Here is a 23312-nt window from a genome sequence, read left to right as displayed (position 1 = left end):
TTTTTACAATTCATATTAGCATCACTAGTCTAAAGGAATAAATATTAAAGACTATATAGTTCAGTAATACTTTTCTGAATTAAAAAAAATTGAAAATACAATTTTTTTTTTTCAAATCTTTATTGTTGGATGTAAAATGTATTACAGATGTTGCACATTTTTCCCCCATTGACCCCCTCCTCCCCACTCCCGCCCCCCTCCCACCTTTTCCCACACTATTGTCTGTGTCCATTGGTTATGCATATAAGTTCTTTGGTTTATTTCTTCCCGTCCCCCCCCAACCCCTTTCCCTTTGAGGTTTGTCAGTCTAGCAATGAATTTGTGCTTCTTAATCCCTTCACCTTTTTCACCCATTCCCCCAACCCCCCTCCCACTGGCAACCAACAAAATGTTCTCTGTATCTATGAGAATGTTTCTGTTCTACCTGTTCATTTTGTTTGTAGATTCCATTGTTGATAGATATGTATTCATCGCCATTTTGTCTGTTCATACATTTTATCTTTTTCTTCAAAAAGATCCTTCATCATTTCATATAATAACGGTTTGGTAGTGATGAACTCCTTTAACTTTTTCTTGTCTGGGAAAGTTTTTATATGTCCATCGATTCTAAATGACAGCTTTGCAGGATAGAGTAATTTTGGTTGTAGGTTCTTGGTTTTCATCACTCTGAATATTTCTTGCCACTCCCTTCTGGCCTGCAAAGTTTCTTTTGAGAAATCAGCTGACAGCCTAATAGGAACTCCCTTGTAGGTAACTAGCTGCCTTTCTCTATTCTCTCTTTGTCTTGAACCTTTTGCATTTTGATGATGATGTGTCTTGGTGTGGGCCTGTTGGGGTTCATCTTGTTTGGGACTCTCTGTGCTTCCTGGACTTGTATGTCTGTTTCCTTCACCAAGTTAGGAAAGTTTTCTGCCATTATTGTTTCAAACAGGTTTTCGATTTCTTGTTCTCTCTCTTCTCCTTCTGGCACCCCAAGATGCGAATGTCGGCACGCTGGAAGTTGTCCCAGAGGCTCCTTACACTATCCTCATTTTTTTGGATTCTTTTTTCTTTTTTTTTTTTTTTTATCCTCACCCGAGGACATTTTTCCATTTTTTGTACAGATAGAGTGGGAGGGAGAGAGAGGAAGAGACAGAGAGAGAGAAACATCGATGTGAAAGGGACACATCGAGTGGCTGCCACCGCACGAACAACCGGGGCCGGGGACAAACTGCAACCGAAGTACGTGCCCTTAGCGGGAACCGAACCCGAGTCTCTCCGGACCGCAGGCCGATGCTCTAACCGCTGAGCCAAACCGGCCAGGGCGGATTCTTTTTTCTTTTTGCTGTTCTGACTGGGCATTTTTTGCTTCCTTGTATTCCAAATCGATGGTTTGCTCCTTGGATTTACGTACTCTATTATTGAAGCTGTGTAAATTATTCTTTATTTCAGTTAATGCCTCCTTCAATTCTAACTGTGTATCCATGATTTCTAACTGGTCCTTTTTAATGCTCTTGAGGCCCTCCCTAAGTTCACTGAGGTTCTCACTAAGTTCATTGAGCATCCTTGTAAGCAGTATTTTGAACTCAGTATCTGTTAGGTTGCTTATCTCCATTTCGCTTAGTTCTTTTATTGGGGTTTTGTTCTGTTTTTTCATTTGGGACCTGTTTCTTTGTCTCCTCATTTTGGCTGCCTCCCTGTGTTTGTTTCAGTGTATTACTTAATGAGAGGTATGGGGCTCGCTGAGACCAGATGCTGCTCGTTTGAAAGAATTTAGGAAAAACCTGAAGTCAGATCCAAGACAGGCCAATCCTATGGTTAAGCAAGTGGCAACAGCTTGGGTGGGCTTGAAAGTTGTGTGGGGCGGGGCGGGGCCTCAGGGAGTCAGAAGGGCGGGGCTACCAGTGTGAGCCAGGTTGCTGGAGTCCCAGATATGGAGACTGTCTGCCGCCCCCGGGAAGGGCTCATCAAAGGAACAAAGGCCCCTTACAGCATGTTTGTCCCCGAGAAAGCCCCCTCTCCAGCCCTCGCTCCAGTGCCAAACATCTCAGTTCTTCCCTGTATGTCTCTGGTGCCCCTCGAGCTGCCTCCCCTCAAGCTTAGAGGGAGAGAGTCCGACAAGTCCGTGTGCGGGCCCTTTAAGGAGCTGCCTGGTACTCCAGCCGCTTCGGCTTCCCTGAGCCTCAGTTGCCGCTGATTTTTCCAGCCAGAAGTGATGGGGATTCTCTTCCTGGCACTGGAACCCTGAGCGGGGCACCTGGTGTGGGACAGGGACCCCCTCAGTCCTCAGGAAGGACCTTCCGAGCGGCAGGAGCCTCCTGATTTTTATCCGCCACACGTGGGTGTGGGACTAGCCCCTCGCGCCTCCGCCCCTCCTACCAGTCTGGATGTGGCTGCTGCTTTAATTCCGTAGTTGTAGGACTTCCATTCAGCTTGATTTCAGGCGGTTTTGAATGATGGTTGTTCTGTAGTTTAGTTGTAACTTTGATGTGGTTGTGGGAGGACGCGGTACCGCGTTTACCTACGCCGCCGTCTTGACCGGAAGTCTGAAAATACAATTTTAATGAGCACACTGTGTATCAGAGGACATTAACCGAGAGCAATCAACACCAAGACAAATTATAAGAAAATTACTGTACATAAAAGAAAAATCCTTTGAGCAACAACTGGGCAACAAGAGTAAGTGACATATAAGGGAAAAATTATCAGAGTTTTCAACAACAAAAGTATAAGAAGTGCATGTCTTAAGAAAATGGGCTAATGTGTTTTTTAAAGTTTTTATTCACAGATAATTTTACATTTATGGAAAACTTAACAAAAAAACAGTACAGAGAACTTCTATATACCTTTTACCCAGACTTACCAATTTTTAGCTTTGCCACATCCACTTGAGCATTCATTCTCTCTCCTCTCCCCCACCTCTCTCTCCTCTCTTTTTCCCTCTGTCCTCCCTCTCTTTCTGTCTCTGATTATACATGTACATACACTTACCTTTTTTTCTGGGCCATTTGAAATTAAATTGCAAATATTCTTCTTTATCTCCTACATCATTATGTATTACCTAAGAGTAGCAATGTTATTCTACATATTTACCATACAGTTACTAAAATCAGGAAATTAAAAATCAATAGAAATTTTAGTTCCTATTCCAATTTGTCAGTTATTTCTGTAATATCCTTTATAATTCCCCTTCCCTCACCCCTGCCCCAGTCTAGAATCCAGCTTTCCAAACCTGTCAAGCCCAGAAGGGTAAAGCATATCTTTGTGTTCAGTGGGAAAACAAGGATTTGCCTTAGTGGAGCTTATATGTTAGTGTATGACATATTATTAACTAATGTCCATAATTTACATTAGGATTAACTCTTTACCTTGTACATTTCTGTGGATTTTTGACAGATGCCACGTATCCACCATTACAGTATGACACAGAATAGTTTTATTCCCCCCAAATCTCCTGTCCCACTTCTTCATCCCTACCTCCCCAAAGCCCTTGACAAACACTGATCTTTTTTTACTTTCTGCATAGTTTTTGCCTTTTTCAGAATGTCATATAATTGGAATTATACAGTAGGTAGCCTTTCAGGCTGGCTTCTTTTATTTAGCAATATGCAGTTAAGGTTCTTCCATGTCTTTGGGTAGCTTGATAACTCATTTCTTTTAATTGTTAATATTCTATCTTTTTTGATTTTTAGTGTACCACAGTTTGCTTATCTAATCACTTATTAAAATACTGGTTGCTTCTGAGTTTTGGCAAGTATGAATAAAGCTGCTGTAAACATTTGTGTGTAGATTTTTGGGTGCATATAAATTTTTAACTCATTTGGATAAATACCTGGGAGCACAATTGCTGGATTGTATGGTAAAAGTATTTAGTTTTGTAAGAAACTGCCAAATTGTCTTCCAAAGTGGTTGTACCATTTAGCATATTCCCACCAGCAATAAATGAGAGCTCCTGTTGCTCTACATCCTTTCCAGCATGTATGGTGTCAATGTTTTGTATTTTAACCACTCTAATAGATAGTCCTGTGTCTTTTTTAGTCCTCACTATTAACAGGTTTCGTCTTCTATTTTCTGAGAACATCAGTTTCTCTTACTTCATTTGTCTGTAATATGATGATAATTCAACTACTGTTTTGAACTTTATACCTGTTAAGAGTATTTTAAATTTCCGTGTTATCTTTGACAAGTAGTCTAAGTTTTTTTCTAACTCATTAATTTCTTTTCTCATTTGTGCTCACTTGAGATTATAATAGTTCTGCCATTGTAGGTGCTTTTGGGGATTTTCATGATTTGCTGTTCCCCAATATGTGCTATGAAACTTCTTATTGGACATATGTTATTATTGTCTTTTGGTAGGCTACGGAGACACTGAGCAGATCTTACTGGTGTTTCTTTTTACTGTTTCTGATTTTCAAGATTTGTTTTTGTTTTACCATGGTTATGGAGACAGTTTATGTGATAATCTTATCAGAAATCATCTCTGAGAGTTTTTGAATAAAGGAATATTGTTTTCCCCATCTAAAGGCCATGGGAAATAGTTTTCCTGCAATGAAACCAACACCATAATGGTTTTCTCTCACTGTTACCCTCATAGCTTCTTCAGTAGGAAGTGGTACTCTGCTTAGTGCAGTGGTTGACTGTGAAGTTGACTTCAGTGTGACTGAAGTAGAAGGTAGTAGTGAGGGTGAGATGATAGTGAGGTGAGAGTGAAAAGCTAGAAACATTATCCAGGAATTGTTGCTGTTCCATATTGAACAATAATGTGGAAAGAATTGGTCATTACTAACAGCAGAAGGCTAGATTCAGTAAGATAATATTTTCAAAAGTTTATAAACAAGAAAAACTAAATGATATATTGCTTAGGAATATATCTTATCTGGTAAAACTCTAAAGATATGTGAGGAGATGACCAATAAGGAAAACCAAGAAACAGGATATTCATTATTTCTGGTGAGGGAGGCACAGGGAGAATAGGATCAGGTGACATTGTAGTTCTTAAGCTAGTTGTTGTCATCATGGGCATTTTTTATTTTTATGCTTCATAACTTAGATATACTTTACATAAATTCTGTTTTTAATATATCAAATAGGAAAAAAGAAAAAGTGAAGATAAAAACCCAGACAAACTTGGGTTCAAATTTCAGCTCAGTTACTTGTTACTGTGTGGCTTTGGGCAAGTTAGTTATTTTACCTTTTTGAATTTCACTTTCACAAAATGGATTGTTGTTTTAAGCATTGTCTTAAGAATTGTCAATAATGAATTTTTAAGTCTTACTTAGATTTCTTTTCCTGAACCTGCAGTTTATAATGTAAATTTAGGTGTTTTAGGGAAATCAGCATTTCGATTTGGATAGGGTATTTAGAATGGAAACTAAATAAAGGAATCAATTTATATTTTTGTTTATTTATAATTTAGGTGGGAGACCTACCTGATGCAGATATTAAACCTCCAGAAAATGTGCTATTTGTGTGTAAATTGAATCCAGTGACCACAGATGAGGATCTGGAGATAATATTCTCAAGATTTGGGCCAATAAGAAGGTAATCGCTAGAATTAGTGAAACATTCTAGGAAAACAAGGTATTAATTTGTGGTTTTCTAATGACATATTTCTGATGAAGCTATGAACTCTAGGTGAATTTTACAGATGAATCTTTGGGACAGTGAGAAGTGGAAATATTTTATAATTAATTAAAAAGTCTTATTTTATGGCCCTGGCCAGGTGGTTCAGTTAGTTGGAGCATCATCTAATACACCAAAAGGTTTTGGGTTCAGTTCCTGGTCAGGGCGTGTACAGGAGGCAGCCAGTCGATGTTTCTCTCACTCTGTCTATCTCTAAACTCAATTTTTTAAATGTCTTATTTTATGTTTAGTATTTCCTTTCGTTTCCTGTTTTTTCACCCATGAAGCCATTCTTGATTCTTCCTGTTGAAAGAAAAATATGTAAACAACTGCCCCACTTTATTCCTTCACCCACTTACAATATATCATATTTATAAAATATATTCTTATACTGCTACTTTTTATTTTTCAGTTTTAGACATTATATGCTGACTTTTTGCTAAGGAAGGTGAGGATTTTACCTCTATTCCTAACCTCCCATGTTCATTCTTTTCTCCTACTACTTTGGTTATGTCATAATTTTGGTTAGGTCATTGTTCAATATTTACATGTTTATATATGTGAATATTGTAACCGCTGAACCATTTTCTGTAATGTGATTGCTTTTCTTTTTTCTCACAATGTTCTCTTTTCCTGTTTTATTTATTGTAAAACGAGACTTAGGACACTTCAGGAAAGGGACAAGCCAGGTGGTTTCAGCTCCACCTCATTGGCGCTTTCATGGGGTTGTTAAGACGGATTAGTTCTGTAGAATAGCTATACTTGTGGGGTTAAATTTGAGCTTGGTTTATATTAAAATCCAAAAACTCCAAAGTATAAACTTACTAAACATGTACTATATGTGTATGAATGTGCATAAATTATTCTAACAGTAACATTAGATATTCTATAATTTAGCTACATTTGGGGATTAGATGTGAATTATGATTTAAAAATTTTTTAGCTGTAGTTTACTTTTGCCACAGGAAAATTAAATATTTCTATCTTATTCTTCCTTAGGTGTTTGGGAATTTAGGACTATAGCCTGTATAGGGTGGTTTGTTTTTTTTGTTTTTAAGAAATGTTTTTTTTTCTTCCTTTATTGATTTTTAGAGAGAGAGGAAGGGAGAGGGAGAGAGAGATAGAAATATCGATGAGAGAGAACATCAACTGGTCACCTCCTGCAGGCCCCCCACTGGGGATTGGGCCCACATATTGGGCATGTGCCCTGACCGGGAATCGAACCGGCAACCTCTTGGTGCATGGGTCGACACTCAACCACTGAGCCGCACCGGCTGGACCTGTATAGTAGAATTATATAATGTAACTACTAGCTAGACTGGTGAACTAGTTAAAAAATAATGGTTATTGAAGAAATTTGGAAAAATATAGTTCTGTGAGTTTAACTTTGCCTTTTAATAACTGTCTTATTTTGTTCTTCACTTTTAAAGAGTTAGAGTGAATACTTTTTTTTTTAAGTCACTTTTTTCCAAATTTTCTTTCAGTTGTGAAGTTATTCGTGATTGGAAGACAGGAGAATCCCTCTGTTATGCTTTTATTGAATTTGAAAAGGTAGGTAATAATATAGATCTATTAAATTTGGTAATTTTTTAATTCTTATATGGTTTTAAAATGTGAAAATTATAGAATTTTTTCTATTCTCTAGGATTAGAGAATTACTGTGCACTTTCTTTAGGCACCAAAGAAAAATAACTATTCAAATAGGGGATAAATTTAGCATCTGTTGATGTTAATATATGTACCTTTACATTAGGTTCAGGTACAGTCTGCATTCATGAATCTTTAAAACTTTAAAGTTTTAGGTAAAGTCCTTCACATTCTATAAATGATTTTTCAATGTTATTTAGATAGACAGATATAAGTGAGTAAAGAAAGAGAACTACTGGGTGTTAAGTTCTAGATATTAATCCGAGCTTTGTCACTGACCAGCTATTATATTACATTTGGCAGTTTAGAATACATCTTTCCAGGTGTTAACTTCCATGTAAATAAAACTTGAGTATTGGATTAGATGGTACTTTCTAGGTCTAAAATAACAATGATAATTTATGTTACTCAAATAATTTTCTTTCTTTTTTTTTTTTTTTTTTATTAGATAGAGTGGGGACAGGGAGAGAGAAACATCAATGTGAGAGAGACACACTGAGTGGTTGCCACCCACACAACCCCAACCAGGGCCAGGGACAAACTGCAACTAAGGTACATGCCCTTAGCAGAAGCCAAACCCAGGACTCTCCTGTCCGCAGGCCAATACTCTAACTGCTGAGCCAAACTGGCAGGGCTCAAATAATTTTCTTTAAGGCAGACATTATGCTACTTGACATGCATTTAAATCTTCACAACTCTATGAGATAGGTACTATCCTCCTTTTCCAACTGAGACACATAGTGATACCGTGACTTATTTAAAATCATACCTGGGATTTGAATTTACACATGAACTTATGTAAGCACACCTTGCTTTTTGTCACTATGTTAGGCTATGCTATTTATTTTTTTTTTAATCTTCACCCAAGGATATTTTTCTGTTTATCTTTGGATAGAATGGGAGGGAGGGGGAGAGTGAGAGAGAAACATCAATGTGAGAAGGATACATTGACAGGCTGCCTCCTGCATGACCCCAACCAGGGCCGGGTATGAACCACAACCAAGGTACATGCCCTTGACCAGAATCGAACTCACGACTCTTGGTCCGTGGGCCGACGCCCTAACTGCTGAGCAATACTGGCCAGGGCAGCTATGCTGTTTCTTTATGCAACTTTGGATTGATGTGTGTCCAATAGTAGCTCATTCTAAGTTATAGTTATTCCAGAGTGTTTATTGAACCCCTTTTCTATTTCAGTGTGGTAAGTCCTAGGACCATAGGATGAATAATAGAGGGTTGGGAAGACAAACACTTAACAAATTTTACCTAGATACTGTCAGGTATACCAGAGAAATGGTATCAGTGAGGTACATTGGTGCTAGCAGAAAGGAGATCTCTGCCTTTGGTTTGCTATGAATGCTTCTGTAGACCTGACAGTGTCATTCCATTGTTGACACTATAGGATATATTAATTATTTGCTCACAAATATAATTTTATTTTATTTATAGCACGTAGACTATTGACTGTCTATCTTTCTCAGTCTTTTGCAGGTATACCATTTTCCACGAATACGTAGTTCAGTTCAACTTTATAGAATCCATGAGTATTTTTTATCATGATGCAGCATTTCCATTTTTGAGTTAGATATTTTGTGACCTTTATCATTTCCTGAATATCAATTAAGCTATATCATTCCGCTTCATAATTCTCATGGCTAGTAGGCTCTTTGTAAGTGTTCATCATTTAATTTGTATTTTTTGCATTTGTGGCAAGTTTTGTATGTTTTGGATAATCTGATCCCAGAATTTTTTAACCTGAAGAGCAAACTTTATACAGAAAATGTATAGCTCATGAGTAAACAGCTTGACGAATTACCACAGTTAATACATCTGTGTGAACCATCACCCAGGTCAAGAAATAAAATATTAGTAAAAAAAAAATTATCAGGATCCCAGAAGCCCTCTTTGTGTCCCCTGCAGATAATTTCCCCATCACTGCTACTTCTGACATCACAGATAGGTTTTGTCTCATTTTAAACTTGATATAAATGTCAACGTGTGTGTGTTTTTGTATCTAGCTTCATTAGCTCAGTGTTATAGTTGTAAGATTTCTATATGTTACTGCATGTAGTTTTTGTTAACATTTTTTGGTTGATTTTCATTGACATGTTATTTCATTGCAATAATTCTGTGTGTGTGTGTGTGTATACACACACATCTGTGAATTATATAATACTCCACTGGGTCAGCATCCATAATCAATCACCAAAAGTATTTCTTCATTTAAACAAATGAATAGTCATACTAAATGGAATAACATAAGGCCATGGCCTCCCATTAGGTCAGGTTTTGCTTTCAAATGGATTTTAACACCAAATTTATAAAAACAACTTTCAGTTTTCAGGATATTTATGGGTTTTGGCTAAAAGGATTGTGGACTTGTATAAGACAGTTGGTAAGTATATGTACGTCCACTACAATTGGACTGCCTTGGTTCAAATCTTGGTCTCACCCTTGCCAACTGTGTGACCTTTGACAACTTCTCTACCTTTCTGAACTTCTCTTTTCTGTTTGAGAAAATGTAAGATAATAATAGCTAGTACCTCATAACAGTTGTTATCAGAGTTAATTGAGGTCATATTTGCAAAGCATTTAATTGCATTTGGGGCATAATAAGCATTCAAATCTTCATTTTAGTAACAATAAACATTTTGTATTTTCAATATTCTAGCTGCAGAAATATTTTTTATAAACATCTATGTTTAAGTTTTTATAACTATTTTCAGGAAGAAGATTGCGAGAAAGCATTCTTCAAAATGGACAATGTACTTATAGATGATAGAAGAATACATGTGGATTTTAGCCAGTCGGTTGCAAAGGTTAAATGGAAAGGAAAAGGTATGTTGGTTTATTTTGTTGTTGTTGTTTTTCATCATTTGTGGGCGTGTGCATGTGTGAGTGCATGTGTGTATCTTCTTTGATTTAGTGCTATTAATTAGGAGAAATACTCTTTAATATAACTCCTGCTACATACGGTTATGTCGCTGCTATCTAGAATCTAAGATACAGGGGTGCATATGTGTGAGTGTGTAAATGTGTATTTTAAACTGATGATTTATATATTTTTTTATGTTTGACTATATTATAAATTACTTATAATTACCCACTGCAGACATAACATTTTCCCAAAGTAATTATTATGACGTTTGTGATGGTTTGGTTCTTTTAGATGCAAAAGTCTTAATATTTTTTGCCTGAAGTTTGTTTTAGTTGTTATATGGTCCACAATTGAAAATGGTCATGAAAATGTGGTATATAAAGGCCCTTTTTCACACTGGCCGGTTTGGCTCAGCGGTTGAAGCATTGGCCTGCAAACCAGAGAGTCCCGGGTTCAGTTCCCACTAGGGGCACATACCAAAAAAAAACCCTTTTTCCACTCCTGCTTCTCATCTACCCAATTTCCCTTCCCAGAGGTAGCCACCATTACCTGTTTCTTTTATAACTTGTATAACCTTCCACATACATTCTTTGAAAATATATACATATATTAATTTTTATGTTTAGAATTTCTTTTCATGTCTTTCCCTGTATACATTTTATATTCATAGTTACATATAATTTTCTCCTTTAAAACAAAAATATATATATTTTTCTCTATATATATTGTTTTCTCTTTTAGAAAAGCAAAACACAAATGGATGCAGACTACATGTACCGTTTCTGTTTACACTTTTCACGTAACAATGTACCTAAGAAATCAGTTCATATCAGTACATAAAATGACAACTTACTCTTTTCAGTCACTGCACAGTGTTTCGTGAATGTATGTATCATAATTTATTGAATCAGTCCTATTAATGGACAGTCAGGTTTCTAATCTTTTATTCTCCTATGTACTTTGAATTATCCCCATACATACGACATTTCATATCTGTATCTGTATCTATATATGTCGAATCAATTTGGCATATCAACTTAAGGCTGAATCTGTAGTATGCTGAAATAATATGGGGTTTTCATTTTTGATGAAGTGTTTTTTAAATATTTCATTTTGGCGAGTGGATAAAAAAACTGTACATATAAAAGATTTCACGTTGGCAGTTATTTACCATGTAACACTAACTTTTTCTTTTCTATAACACCTTTCTTTTTATTTCTCATGACTCTCTTTTTTAATAAGAAAGAAATAGAGAGCACTGCTTGAGAGTGACATGCTAAATTGTTTGGTAGGTTGTTACCTTACAGGGATTCAAGAAGGACAAGATTATTAGTGACTAGAAGAGGCAAGGCAGGCCCGATGGAAGCCATGCTTGGATTGGGTTTCCCTGTACTATTAGTTTCTCCCATGAAGCCTTCCTACTACTAGAATACATGACTAGATTTTGACACTCCTATCTATTTTGAGTGATTTGTATAAACTACATTGAGGCATAAAAATGGTGTGTTTTTCACATGTGATATATTGCAGCTATGTGAGAACAAAAGAATTGAATAAGTATATTCAGGAACAAAAATGGGCTGCTGGCCTAATCCAGTATATTTTGGTCCAGTAGTACTGCCAAGTAGGTCTTCTATGTAGCTTTTTTCTTTTTTTTATCCTCACCCAAGGACATTTTTCCATTTTTTGTTCAGATAGAGCGGGAGGGAGAGAGAGGAAGAGAGAGAGAGAGAAACATCGATGTGAAGGGACACATCGAGTGGCTGCCACCCGCACGACCAACCAGGGCCGGGGACAAACTGCAACCGAGATACATGCCCTTAGCGGGAACCGAACCCGGGTCTCTGTGGACTGCAGGCTGACGCTCTAACCGCTGAGCCAAACCGGCCAGGGCTGTAGCTTTTTTCTTCAGAGAGCTAACTTAATTGGGAATATATATTAAACAAGTATTATTATTCCTCATTACAGAAAAGAAATTTGAGGTATAATCTTGTGAAGTGATTTATCCAGGGTCATATAAACTAATGATTTAAACAAGCCCTAAATCTAGTTTTTTTCCTCCCAATTCCATTTTCTTTCTAACCAATCTACCCACTGAAGAAATGATACTGCCTTTCCAGGTTTCAGCGTAGTTTGTTTACAAGACGACTTTTAAGTGAATTTCTTCATGGTTTTTTTCTAAAATAAAATATCACAAAGGAGACAGATGCTTCGGTTTCACATGTGCCATCATAACATATAGTTTGTTGATAATCTCAGTTAATTTTGAGATTACTTTGTATATTATAGATTCACATTTAATAAATTAAATGTATACTATGTATCATTCACAGAGCTAAGTAATTTTCCCTATAGCCTTTTTTAATGATTCCAATCACTCTGTGAAATGTTGGTATTATTTTCAGTTTATACATGAGGACAGTGAGTTCCAGAGAAGTGAAGTGTCTCACCTAGGACCTCTCTCAGTACAGTCAAGTATGAATGTTGGTTGGGTCATGCAGATGGCAGCCACTCGATGTGTCCCTTTCACGTCGATGTTTCTCTCTCTCTCTCTTCCTCTCTCTCCCTCCCGCTCTATCTGAACAAAAAATGGAAAAATGTCCTTGGGTGAGGATAAAAAAAAAAGATATGAATGTAGAACTTCTCACTTTTTAAACCATTGCTCTTTTTATTATACGTAACTGCCTCATCCATAGTAAAACTCCTGACATGGTAAATCCTTTTTCAGTGATGAAATGATGTCTGCTTGTTACAGTTATGTCTTATAGTTATCTATTTCACATTTCTATGAAACATCGTCTACTGGCCATTTCTATTTCAGGAGCTTCTGGAATTACCAAGTGGATTCATCTTGTTTTTGATATTTACCCCCACCCCTTTTTTATTTCTTTTCTTCTTTAAAGATCCTGATGACAGTCAAGGTGTATACAGGATTTACAATCAAAACACCTTCCTGTGTACCTCCAGTTTACTTTAATTGTACTACATTCAATCTTGGACCCTTCTGTAGGAAGCCCTCCCTCTAGAAGCATTTCCTCGTGGTAGTTGAGGGGACAGGAAAGGCAGGGAAGTCAGCAGGTCTTGGACATGGACAGAGTTTAATCCTTATCCGGCAGCAGACTAGGCTTGAGGAGCAGAGAGGCTGCATGGGATGCTCTCCTTTGTGGCCCTGCCACTGCAGGCCAGTCAGGAGTTAGCAGTAGGTCCTATTTTTCCGAAGGGATTGTTGAGTTCATTGTTGGCACTTGTGAGGAATAAACGTTCTCTTAAGCAAGAATTTCAAAGCAGAGACACCAACCTTCCCATTTTGCATCTGTTAGCGGACTTCTACACACATCCTGCTGTCCCCCTTATCTGCTTGGTGCTCTGTTGAGATTTGGGGGCAGGGTCTCTTTTGACAGATCACTGGTATATAAAGCCTCACTTCTTCCAAACTTGTAAGCCTCTCAGATCTCAGACTTAAGTCCCAAACCCTTAGTTTCTTTTGTACCTAATGTTCTCATGGATATAATGGCTTTACTTAAACACTGAATGGATGCACTGTGTCATTTAGGATTTGAAAGTATGGTGTCGTAATATTCATTTATTTCATTAGGTGGCAGCATATGACTACCAGTTAAAATAGTAATGGATAGTGAATTATCATGATTCTTTTGTTTTCAGCCTTTTTCTATCCTCTGTATATATATATATTTGTCTCAACCTAAAACTTGATATATGTATCACTTATAAAATAGCTCTTACATATTATACTGCTTATAAAGTAATTTCTGTTCTTGACTAATTAGAGGATTTTTCTAAGTTTTTTTTCTTCTTTTTAATAAATAGGTGGAAAATATACCAAGAGTGATTTCAAGGAGTATGAAAAAGAACAGGATAAATCATCTAATCTGGTTCTGAAAGATAAAGTAAAGCCCAAACAGGAGTATCCTTCACAAGAAGCAATTAGTCAATATGTGTTGGCCATGCACTCTGTGTAGAAGAGTACCGTGTGGTATGTTATAAAAAATGTCACAAAGGCTGTAGAAAAAGTTCCTGAAACCAGATGGTTTATGAAGGAGTCATTTAGTTGATCTCTTTTCACTGTCTTATATATCCTTTGATTTTTTGATATATTCTCTATATATGGAGAAAGATAGGATTGAAATAAATCTTTAGCCTACTTCTTTCCCCTCCCTACTCTTAGGTTAAAGTTAACACTGTTCTCAGAAGGTCTTTCAGGTAAGATTTGTATTTTCTGTATATAATTGTAATGTTTTAAATTCCTCATAGTCAGAAATTTCTTTATTATAGCTAAGCTAAATCCTGTGTGCTCACCTTCCTTGTATGTTTAACTTTGGAGACAGTGAATATGTAGACAACAAAATCCTATTCTTTTACATAATTAAGTTGCTTTTTTCTGCTTAGTACATGTCAGTCTAGCAACAAATACTTGTTGGCTTCTATTGTGTGTAAGGGTTGACTTTTGTAGGAGTAAAGAAATTCATTAAATTGACCGTTTTATTTAGGTTTTTCCAAGTTTTAGGTTGAGACAAATAAGAAGGATTGAAACATGCTGTTCATATTATGTCATTTTAATTTTTTCATTGATGTTCTCATAAATCTATCACTACACACATTGTAAAGCTTATTTATTTTGTGATTCTTTTTGTAAATGGTTTCTTTGTTTTCTAGTTTCTGTTGGTGTTTTAGGGATTCTCTTTTCCTATATTGTATATGGGACATTTATTTTCCTAGTAGTTATCAAGGAAAGATGAATATCAGGTTGACCTATTGTATACTCATTTTAAAAACTGTGTTGATGGTCTACAATGCATAAAGCATTGTAAGGGTTAAGGCTGGCAAAGTCTGCAGTATACTGACATAAGCAGCATGAGAAGAGGCTTTCACTTGCAAACAGACCCACACAATAAGCTAAGATTTAGTTGAGAAGATGACTATCAGAGGGGGAATATGAAGTCTTAAAATCATAAAAGGTATGGATAGAATACAGTTGAGATTTACTTACTAAATCTTTAAAATTAACTACAGTTAATTTTAGAGTAACTACTGGTAAGTTCCATTGGAAGAAGGAGTGTGTAGGACAAATTAAAGTACAGTCATAGAGTATAAAGTAGAAGGAGGCATCTTTTCCCCCATAGAACTAGTTCAGACTGAGAAGAAAGAATATGTAGTATTACAGTATTTTAAATTCAAGATGATAGATTGCTAAGAGTAAAGAAGGGAAAGTAGGCATACTTGAGAATAAATCTCTAGCCCAGTACTGTCCAATAGGAGCTTCTGCAATAATGGAAATCTATATCTCTACTATCACTGCTAACTACTATTGGGCATGTGAGATGGACTGAGGAACTGAGTTTAAAATTTTGTTTAATTTTAGTTCATTTAAATTTAAACAATCACACACAGCTAACAATGAACAGTGCCTGCTTTAGTCTTTTGAAGTTGATAGAGAAGACAGACATGTCCTGTTGTAAACCACTGTTAATTATTCTCAATCAGAATATTGAACAAGAAGAAGGAAATTCATTAGTATGACCTAGTAGGGTAGTCTTTATGTTCTGGGTAATTGATAGGTTTCATTTTAGCGAGGCATTTATAATTTTTAGGGCAATAATAAAGGGACAGAGCATGTGTTTATAATATGTAAGATAAATATGTATATTTTTTCACGTCACATTATATATTATGTTTCTTTGTTACTATGGCAAGGAAAGAGGATTCAGAGGATATTCTAATGTGAAGATAAGTTGTCTTAAGTCAGTTAAAAAGGCATGGTGGAATATATTTTATGGATTTTTTTTTTTTATCCAATTTTTCCAATTTTTGTACAGATAGAGTGGGAGGGAGAGAGAGAGAGAAACATCGACGTGAAAGGGACACATCGAGTGGCTGCCACCCGCACGACCAACCAGGGCCGGAGACAAACTGCAACCGAAGTACGTGCCCTTAGCGGGAACCGAACCCGGGTCTCTCCGGACCGCAGGCCGACGCTCTAACCGCTGAGCCAAACCGGCCAGGGCTATTTTATGGATTTTAAGGGAAAGCAAAATTGCTGTAAATGTTGACTGCTAATAAGATTAAAAATAGAAGAAGTAGAGGCGAATTTAATTTGGCCAGACTAGACCTCGGGGAAGAAATTGGGGAAAAGAGGTCAGGGAGATCACACATTTATGTTTAATTCAAATGATTTTGTAGAGATTTGACGTCTTCTAGAAGTGCTGATTATAGTGGTGAATAGAAGACAGTGGATAAGTGAGGAAGCAGAAGAGAGAACAAGTGTCTTGGTGGCATACCATAATCAACAGATACTTACTTATGTACTCAGCTGAGCAGTGAAACGTAGCCTCTGCTTACATAGACCTTACATTTTATTGTTGGAGTTGGGGGTGGGGAAGAAGAACTGACATTAAAAATTACCATGAATTAAATAAATTTATATTGTGCTACAAATAAATTCATTTGTGGGATATGGGGTTTTTAATAGAGGTGAGGGGCCTGCAGGGAATACCCTCAAGTAACACTGAAAGAAGTAACAGTAAAGCTGCAACTTGAATGTCGGGGGAGGAGGGCTGAGGTGGGGTGCTGTTTCACTGTCATCTGTCATTTAAGAAATGCAGTTTATGTCTTGACCCAGCACCACCCACATATAATCATTCATGTGGACACATAATTGAAACAAATATGTCATAGTATTTTTCGTAGGTGGCATTCACTCTATTTCCTATTCTGTGTTACTCAAAAATGCTGGCTGTGACCCACTAAATGGAATTTGTACTTCATTGTTGGATTGTGATCAGCATTTTGTAAAACGCCTCTCTAAAGCCTTTTGATCAGAGGGAGAAGCATGTGAAAAGCAACGCACTGAGGTGAATTCACAGGCAAGGGCTATTGAATGTATATCTGGAAAAGAAGATCCAGAAAGTACTCTGGAAACTGATTTGGTATGACAGTATAAAGGAGAAAAGAAGTGAGAGATAATAGAGTAATAATAGGGTGGTACAGGCTGACTAGCCATATTTAACCATCTTACGAAAAATGAAAAGGTGCAGTGGTTTCCTGGTTAATCTGAGGTAGAAATGAATCATCCCTGAGGAGAGCACAGACTGTGGCCTTGTGCAGATGGACAGGAAACTCCGGTCCCCAGGGAAGTGTCTGCCACTGCTCTCGTCCCATATGCGGATACAGGAGCCCTGCCTGCTGGGCTTCCTCATCAGCTTTCTTTTGAAAACCACTCTTCTAGCCTTCCTCAAAATCTGTTTTAGAAATTGAGATTCTTTTCAGCAGAGGTTGTAGTAGTTTTATATTTTCTCTTGTTTTAAGACATGGGTCAGTTTTGTTCATATTAGAGAAAATGCTTATCTCTGAATTAAAACATCACAATTTTTATAACACATTTATGTGGAATTTTAAAAAATCCCTCATTGTTCTACCCATCTAGACAAATGATATTTATTTCTTCTTGTTTTTTTCAAGCCTTGAACTTTTATAAAGTTTTGTAAAGTTATAATCATTGTATGGTATAGATGGTTTTTGTTTCAAGCTTTTTTCACTTTTAATTTTTCGTAAACACCTTCCCAGGTTTTTGATAGCATTCATTTATCATTGTTAATAACTTCCTTTATAAAATATGTCATATTGAAGTACTACAATATAATTAAATATATATTTATTACTAGGCTATTTGTTGTTCCCAGTTTATTATTTAAAATACTTCTGTTATGTATACCTTTGTTCATTCAACTAGCTATTTAATTTTTAAATAAATTCTTATTTGAATTTAAGCATGATAACTGTTGACATGCATTGCTAACTTTCTTCCTGTAGGATTGAACTAATTTACTCTTTAGCAGAAGTCACATGAGTGTTCCTATATTTTATATAGCTTTTCTGGCATAGGAGTTTGTGTTATCTTAATTTTTTCCAGTTAAACATGCACCTCATTTTTTAAGCTGAATTTTTCATTATTGACAAGTGTTTACTTATATTTTCACTTGTGGATATAGTTTTTCTCCCCTCCATATTTTTTGCTCACTTATCAATTGTTAACTGCCTGTATACAATCGGAGTTCTTTCCATTTTTTTCTGACTATGTAATGAAAAAAAGTATGAGTCTTATGTCTTAGAAATAAACTATGCTTGTAAGGTGCTTTTGCTTTTAAAAAGTTACCTTTAATTTCTTGATCTTCTTTGTTTACTAGATTCTTAGGTTTTGATGTGTTACCAGTGTCAGTTCTCACATCTGTCCTTAACTAGCTGCTGCAGTGCAAAATATGATCTTATACTAGAGGAGCAGTCAGAAGACTCAAAATCAGGCCACTCACATACGAGTAAAAAACACAAAAAGAAAACCCGTCACTGCTCTGAAGAAAAAGAAGACGAGGACTACATGCCAATCAAAAATACTAACCAGGTACTGCAAATATCTACACTCAGCTGTGGAGAAAGAAATATTGTATCCTTTTATAAATTACATCTTAGTGACAGGCATCTTCTACGTCTAATCTAAAGAATGGTTTCACTGGGTAATGAACTTTAATTTTTAAGAATATGTATCACACCCAGCCAGTGTGGCTCAGTGGTTGAGCGTTGACCCATGCTCCAAGAAGTCGCTGGTTCAATTCCTGGTCATGGCACATGCCAAGTTGTGGGCCCAATCCCCAGTGGGGGGCATGCAGGAGGCAGCCAATCAATGTTCTCTCTCATCGATATTTCTCTCTCTCTCTCCCTCTCCTTTCTTCTCTCTAAAATGAATAAAGAAAAAAATTTTTTTTAAAGAATATAGATCACAAATTATAAAAGATTGTTTTTGAATGAACTTAATAGGTAGTTTCACATTGTGAAGCAAGTAATTTCCATACCACCTGTGGACACTCATTTGTTCCCATGAAAAAAAAGTGTGGTTATGCTCAGAACAGGTCTTCTCACTTACCGTTTTATCACCAAGTGTTCCGTGCAGCACTTACAGCTCTTGAGGGTTCAGGACCTGTAAAACATGTGTTCCCTTTTATATTGTGTACATGAAATGAAAACAGCACTCTTAATTAACTTGATGATCCCCAAAGCTTTCTTGAACAATGCATTTTCTAAGACAGTAATAATAAACATTCCCCAAAGAAAATTGAGTATAAAGAGAGAAAAGCATTTCCAGCCTTCATTTTCGCATTCAGTTAAATGAAAAACAAATTACACTATTGCTCCTTGCTTTTGTTTTACCACGTAAAGACATTTGAGCTAGGCCCTGATGATGAGGAGGGCATTGTAGGCAAAGGTGAGAAGGAACTCAAGACGGTTAGATGTCCAGATAGAGAGGCAATATGGTTGGCAAAGTAAAGGATTTGCTGTCAGAAGAGAGAGATTTAAATTTCCACACTGTTAGTCACTGATGTGACCTCACAAGTTATTTACCTTTCTGAGCCACAGTTTCTTCCTCTGTGAAATTGAGATAATACTTATTTCACAGGCATGTGGTTCAGATTAAATGAAAAAAAAAAAGTATGTATAATCATTTTCTACACTGGCTTTTGTTATTATTTTTACTGTTATAGTCAAATTGATATGTTTTAAATCAGGTGGAGTACTTTCTGTGGTAATGCCATTATTGGATTCACATTTCAAATAATTTAGTTTTGACATTTAAGGATTGCTTTAAAAATTATTTTGTTTTGTAGTTTTAAAAGTCATTTACATGGTTCCAAAGTAAAATCTGCAAAATGGGTACATACAGAAAACCAAACTTCTATCTATCACTGTCCTCTCCACCTTTTCTTTTCCCCCTTCTAGTTAACCATTTTGTGTGTTTTCTGATTTATTCTTCATTTAAAAAATTTTCAGCAAGAATATATTTTATATATATTCTTAGCCCCTAGCATACATTTCTGCTCCTTGCTGTTGTCCAGCCAGAGGTATAACCTCTTCTTTCCACAGCCCTTTAGCTATTTAAAGCTTGCCATCCTTCATGCTCTGACCTCAGTTTTTAAGTTACACCTTTGTCAGTCTTTCAAGTAACCTGCACATGAATCAGTAATAGCTAACATCGTCAGTCTATTTTTTTGATATATATATATATATATATATTTTTTTTTAAGTATTCCAGATGCCCCTCCTTTTTTCTCCCACTGACATTCTCCCCTCTGTTCCCCCAACCCCCGCTTTCACCACACTGTTGTCTGTGTCCATTGGTTATGCCTATATGCATATCAGTTCTTGGGTTTCTCTCTTCTCCACCCCACCCCTACCCCCTTCCCTCTGAGGTTTGTCAGTCTGTTCCCTACTTCCATATTTCTGGATCTATTTTGTTTGACAGCTTATTGTATTCATTATATTCCACAAATAAATGAGATCATGTGATACTTTTCTTTCTCTGACTGGCTTATTTCGCTTAGCATAAATATTCTCCAGGTCCCTCCATGTTGTCTCAAAGGATAAGAGATCTTTCTTTCTTACAGCTGCATAGTACTCCATTGTGTATATGTACTACAGCTTTTTTATCCACTCATCTACTGATGGACACTTGGGTTGTTTCCAGATCTTAGCTATTGTAAATAGTGCTGCTATGAACATGGGGGTACATATATTCTTTCTGATTGATGTTTCAGGCTTCTTAGGGTACATTCTTGAAGTGGGATCACTGGGTCAAATGGCAGTTCCATCTTTAATATTTTGAGGAAACACCATAGTGTTTTCCATAGTGGCTGCACCAGTCTGCATTCCCACCAGCAGTGTACGAGAGTCCCCTTTTCTCCACACCCTCACCAGCACTTGTTTGATGATTTGTTGATGGCGGCCATTCTGGCAGGTGTGAGGTGATACCTCATAGTTGTTTTTATTTGCATCTCTCTGATGATTAGTGACATTGAGCATTTTTTCATGTTTCTTTGCCATTTGTATGCCCTGTTTGAAGAAGTATCTTTTCAGGTCCTCTGCTCATTTTTTAATTGGATTGTTTCTTTCCTTTTTGTTGAGTTCTGTGAATACTTGATATATTTTGGATATTAACCCTTTATCTGAACATCTTCAGTCTTTACAGTGAGGTGCATACTATTGGCCCCATTTCATAATAAAGTGAAAACAAAGAGGTGAAACAGTTTGCCCATGGTTTTACACAGCTAATAAATAGTGGAGGCACAATTTAAACTCAGTCTTGTACTCCTAATGACTACTGCTGCTCTTCTTACCTGAATATATTGTCAGTTTTCTTTCCTAAATCTTATTTGCAGTCTAATATAATTGGTCCCATAGTGTAATAATTTCAATGTGATATAATAGGAATATCTTCCTTCTAATGTCTGTATTCTATTATAATCTTAGCTTTTTTTAATGGTGGCTGTACCACATTTCTATGAATATTTAATGTTTTTTACTAAAAACCCTTAATTATCTCCCTGGCCGGTTTGGCTAAGCAGTTAGAGCGTCAGCACGCGGACCAGGGAGTCCCGGGTTCAGTTCCCGCTTAGGGCACGTACCTTGGTTGCTCTTTGTCCGGGCCCCTGTTGGGGTCGTGTGGGTGGCAGCCAGTCGATGTGTCTCTCTCACATCGATGTTTCTCTCTCTCCCTCTCTCCCTCCCGCTCTTTACCTGAAGATAAAAGCAAAAATGTCCTCGGGTGAGGATAAAAAACAGCAACAAAAAACTCTTAATTATTGTGTCTGTCCACATCTCCATTAACTACAGCTCACTGTCCTGCACTTGTACATGGAATTGTCAGTGAGTCTAGGCCTGCGATACACGTTGGTGTGGCTGAGATAAGAGGTTTAAAAAAATTCCAAAGACTGGCTGCATTTTAAGCCTGTTTTTCTCCCCCTTTTTATGAATCTCTTTTTTAAAATCCTCACCTGAGGATATGCTAATTGATTTGAGAGAGAGAGAAAGGGGAAGGGGAGAGGGGGAGAGAGAGAGAGAGAGAGGTCAGTTACCTCCCAGAGGCACCCCAGCTGGGCATGTGTTCTGACTGGGAATCAAACTTGCAATTTTTTGGTGGATGGGGCAATGCTTCAACTACCTGAGCCACTCGGCTGGGGCTTCTGAATCTTTTTATCCTGTTGTTGGCTTACTTGAAACTTTAGAGTAGCAAATATCTTCATTTGGCACAGAGTAAAAAGCATCAAGTTAGTATTTTTTAGAGAATAGTTAGGTAGTTGGCAACTATAAAATTGTTAAATTCCAAATAACAATCTCCTATCTTTATTTCTCTGCTCAGAGTGTATTAAAGCAGATTTTTTTTTAATTGAGGTAACTAGCTAATAACCTTATACAAGTTTCAGGTGTACAACACTATAATTTTTTATCTGTGTATACTATAGTGAGCTTACCATCCAAAGTCTAGTTTCTAGTCATCACCGTTCATTTGACTCCCTTTACCTAGTTTGCCCCCACCACCCACTTCCCCTCTGGTAACCACCAATCTGTTGTATCTTTGAGTTAAAGCAAATGTTTTTTATTTTGTACTTTTCTTTAATAATATAGCTATACTTTTTCCCTCTTACTTTTTTTTTTAATAAGATTTCAGTGGGCCCAAATTGTTTCTGTTATTCTGATTTTTATCCTTTTGATTTCTGTCTCATAAATATAATCATTAAAGGGAATTTTTAATACTAGGTAATTGTCATGTATAGCTCACATTTTTCTGTTTGTTGGTATTTTGCCTGGTGAGTCTAGTTTCCTAAGAATGTCTTAACTTATTTCTTCAAGTTCTTTTGTTTTTTATTGAGTGATAGCCTTACTGTTATTGTTCAATTTGAAAATTTCTCTCTTTAATTTTTCCACCTCATGTCTTAATTCCAAAGATAGTTTCTGTGTTGTTGAGTTTTGGGTTTTACTAGGGTTACAGGAAATGAGTACACAGCTGTGGGTTGCTTGGCTGAGATGTATTCATACTGGTTGTTAGTCCTCCTCTGTGGTTTTCATAGGTGTTTAGTATTATTATAATATGGGCCTCTATTTTTGCTGTCATTTTAATCCCTTAATCTTATTTTAGTGATTTAGATTTAGCTCAGTCTTTGATTTAGTCCCCTGGTGTGATCAGAGCAAGGACAGCTTTTAATTGGATTAGATGTTTGCCCGGATACTTTGCATAAAATCATTGGCTAAGTAAGGTTGGTTGCTTTAAATTGACCATTTTATTTTATTTTTTTTCTTTTCCTTTTAGCCACATGCTAGTTTAATGATATTGTGTTATGTCTTAAATGTA

General features: G+C 36.6%; 1 protein-coding gene across 1 annotated transcript in view; it reads left to right on the top strand.

The window, feature by feature from the left end:
• Positions 1 to 23312, top strand: part of PPIL4 (peptidylprolyl isomerase like 4) — a 34625-nt gene that overhangs the window by 8066 nt on the left and 3247 nt on the right. The window contains exons 8-12 of the mRNA XM_036249178.1: positions 5396 to 5520; positions 7086 to 7152; positions 9972 to 10083; positions 13952 to 14048; positions 18389 to 18536. Coding sequence (XP_036105071.1) covers positions 5396 to 5520; positions 7086 to 7152; positions 9972 to 10083; positions 13952 to 14048; positions 18389 to 18536 — 549 coding nt within the window. The remainder of the gene's footprint in view (positions 1 to 5395; positions 5521 to 7085; positions 7153 to 9971; positions 10084 to 13951; positions 14049 to 18388; positions 18537 to 23312) is intronic.

The sequence above is a fragment of the Molossus molossus genome, unplaced genomic scaffold (assembly GCF_014108415.1).
Source record: "Molossus molossus isolate mMolMol1 unplaced genomic scaffold, mMolMol1.p scaffold_m16_p_8, whole genome shotgun sequence".
Taxonomy (NCBI): domain Eukaryota; kingdom Metazoa; phylum Chordata; class Mammalia; order Chiroptera; family Molossidae; genus Molossus; species Molossus molossus.
This window is presented reverse-complemented; position numbering and strand designations above follow the sequence as displayed.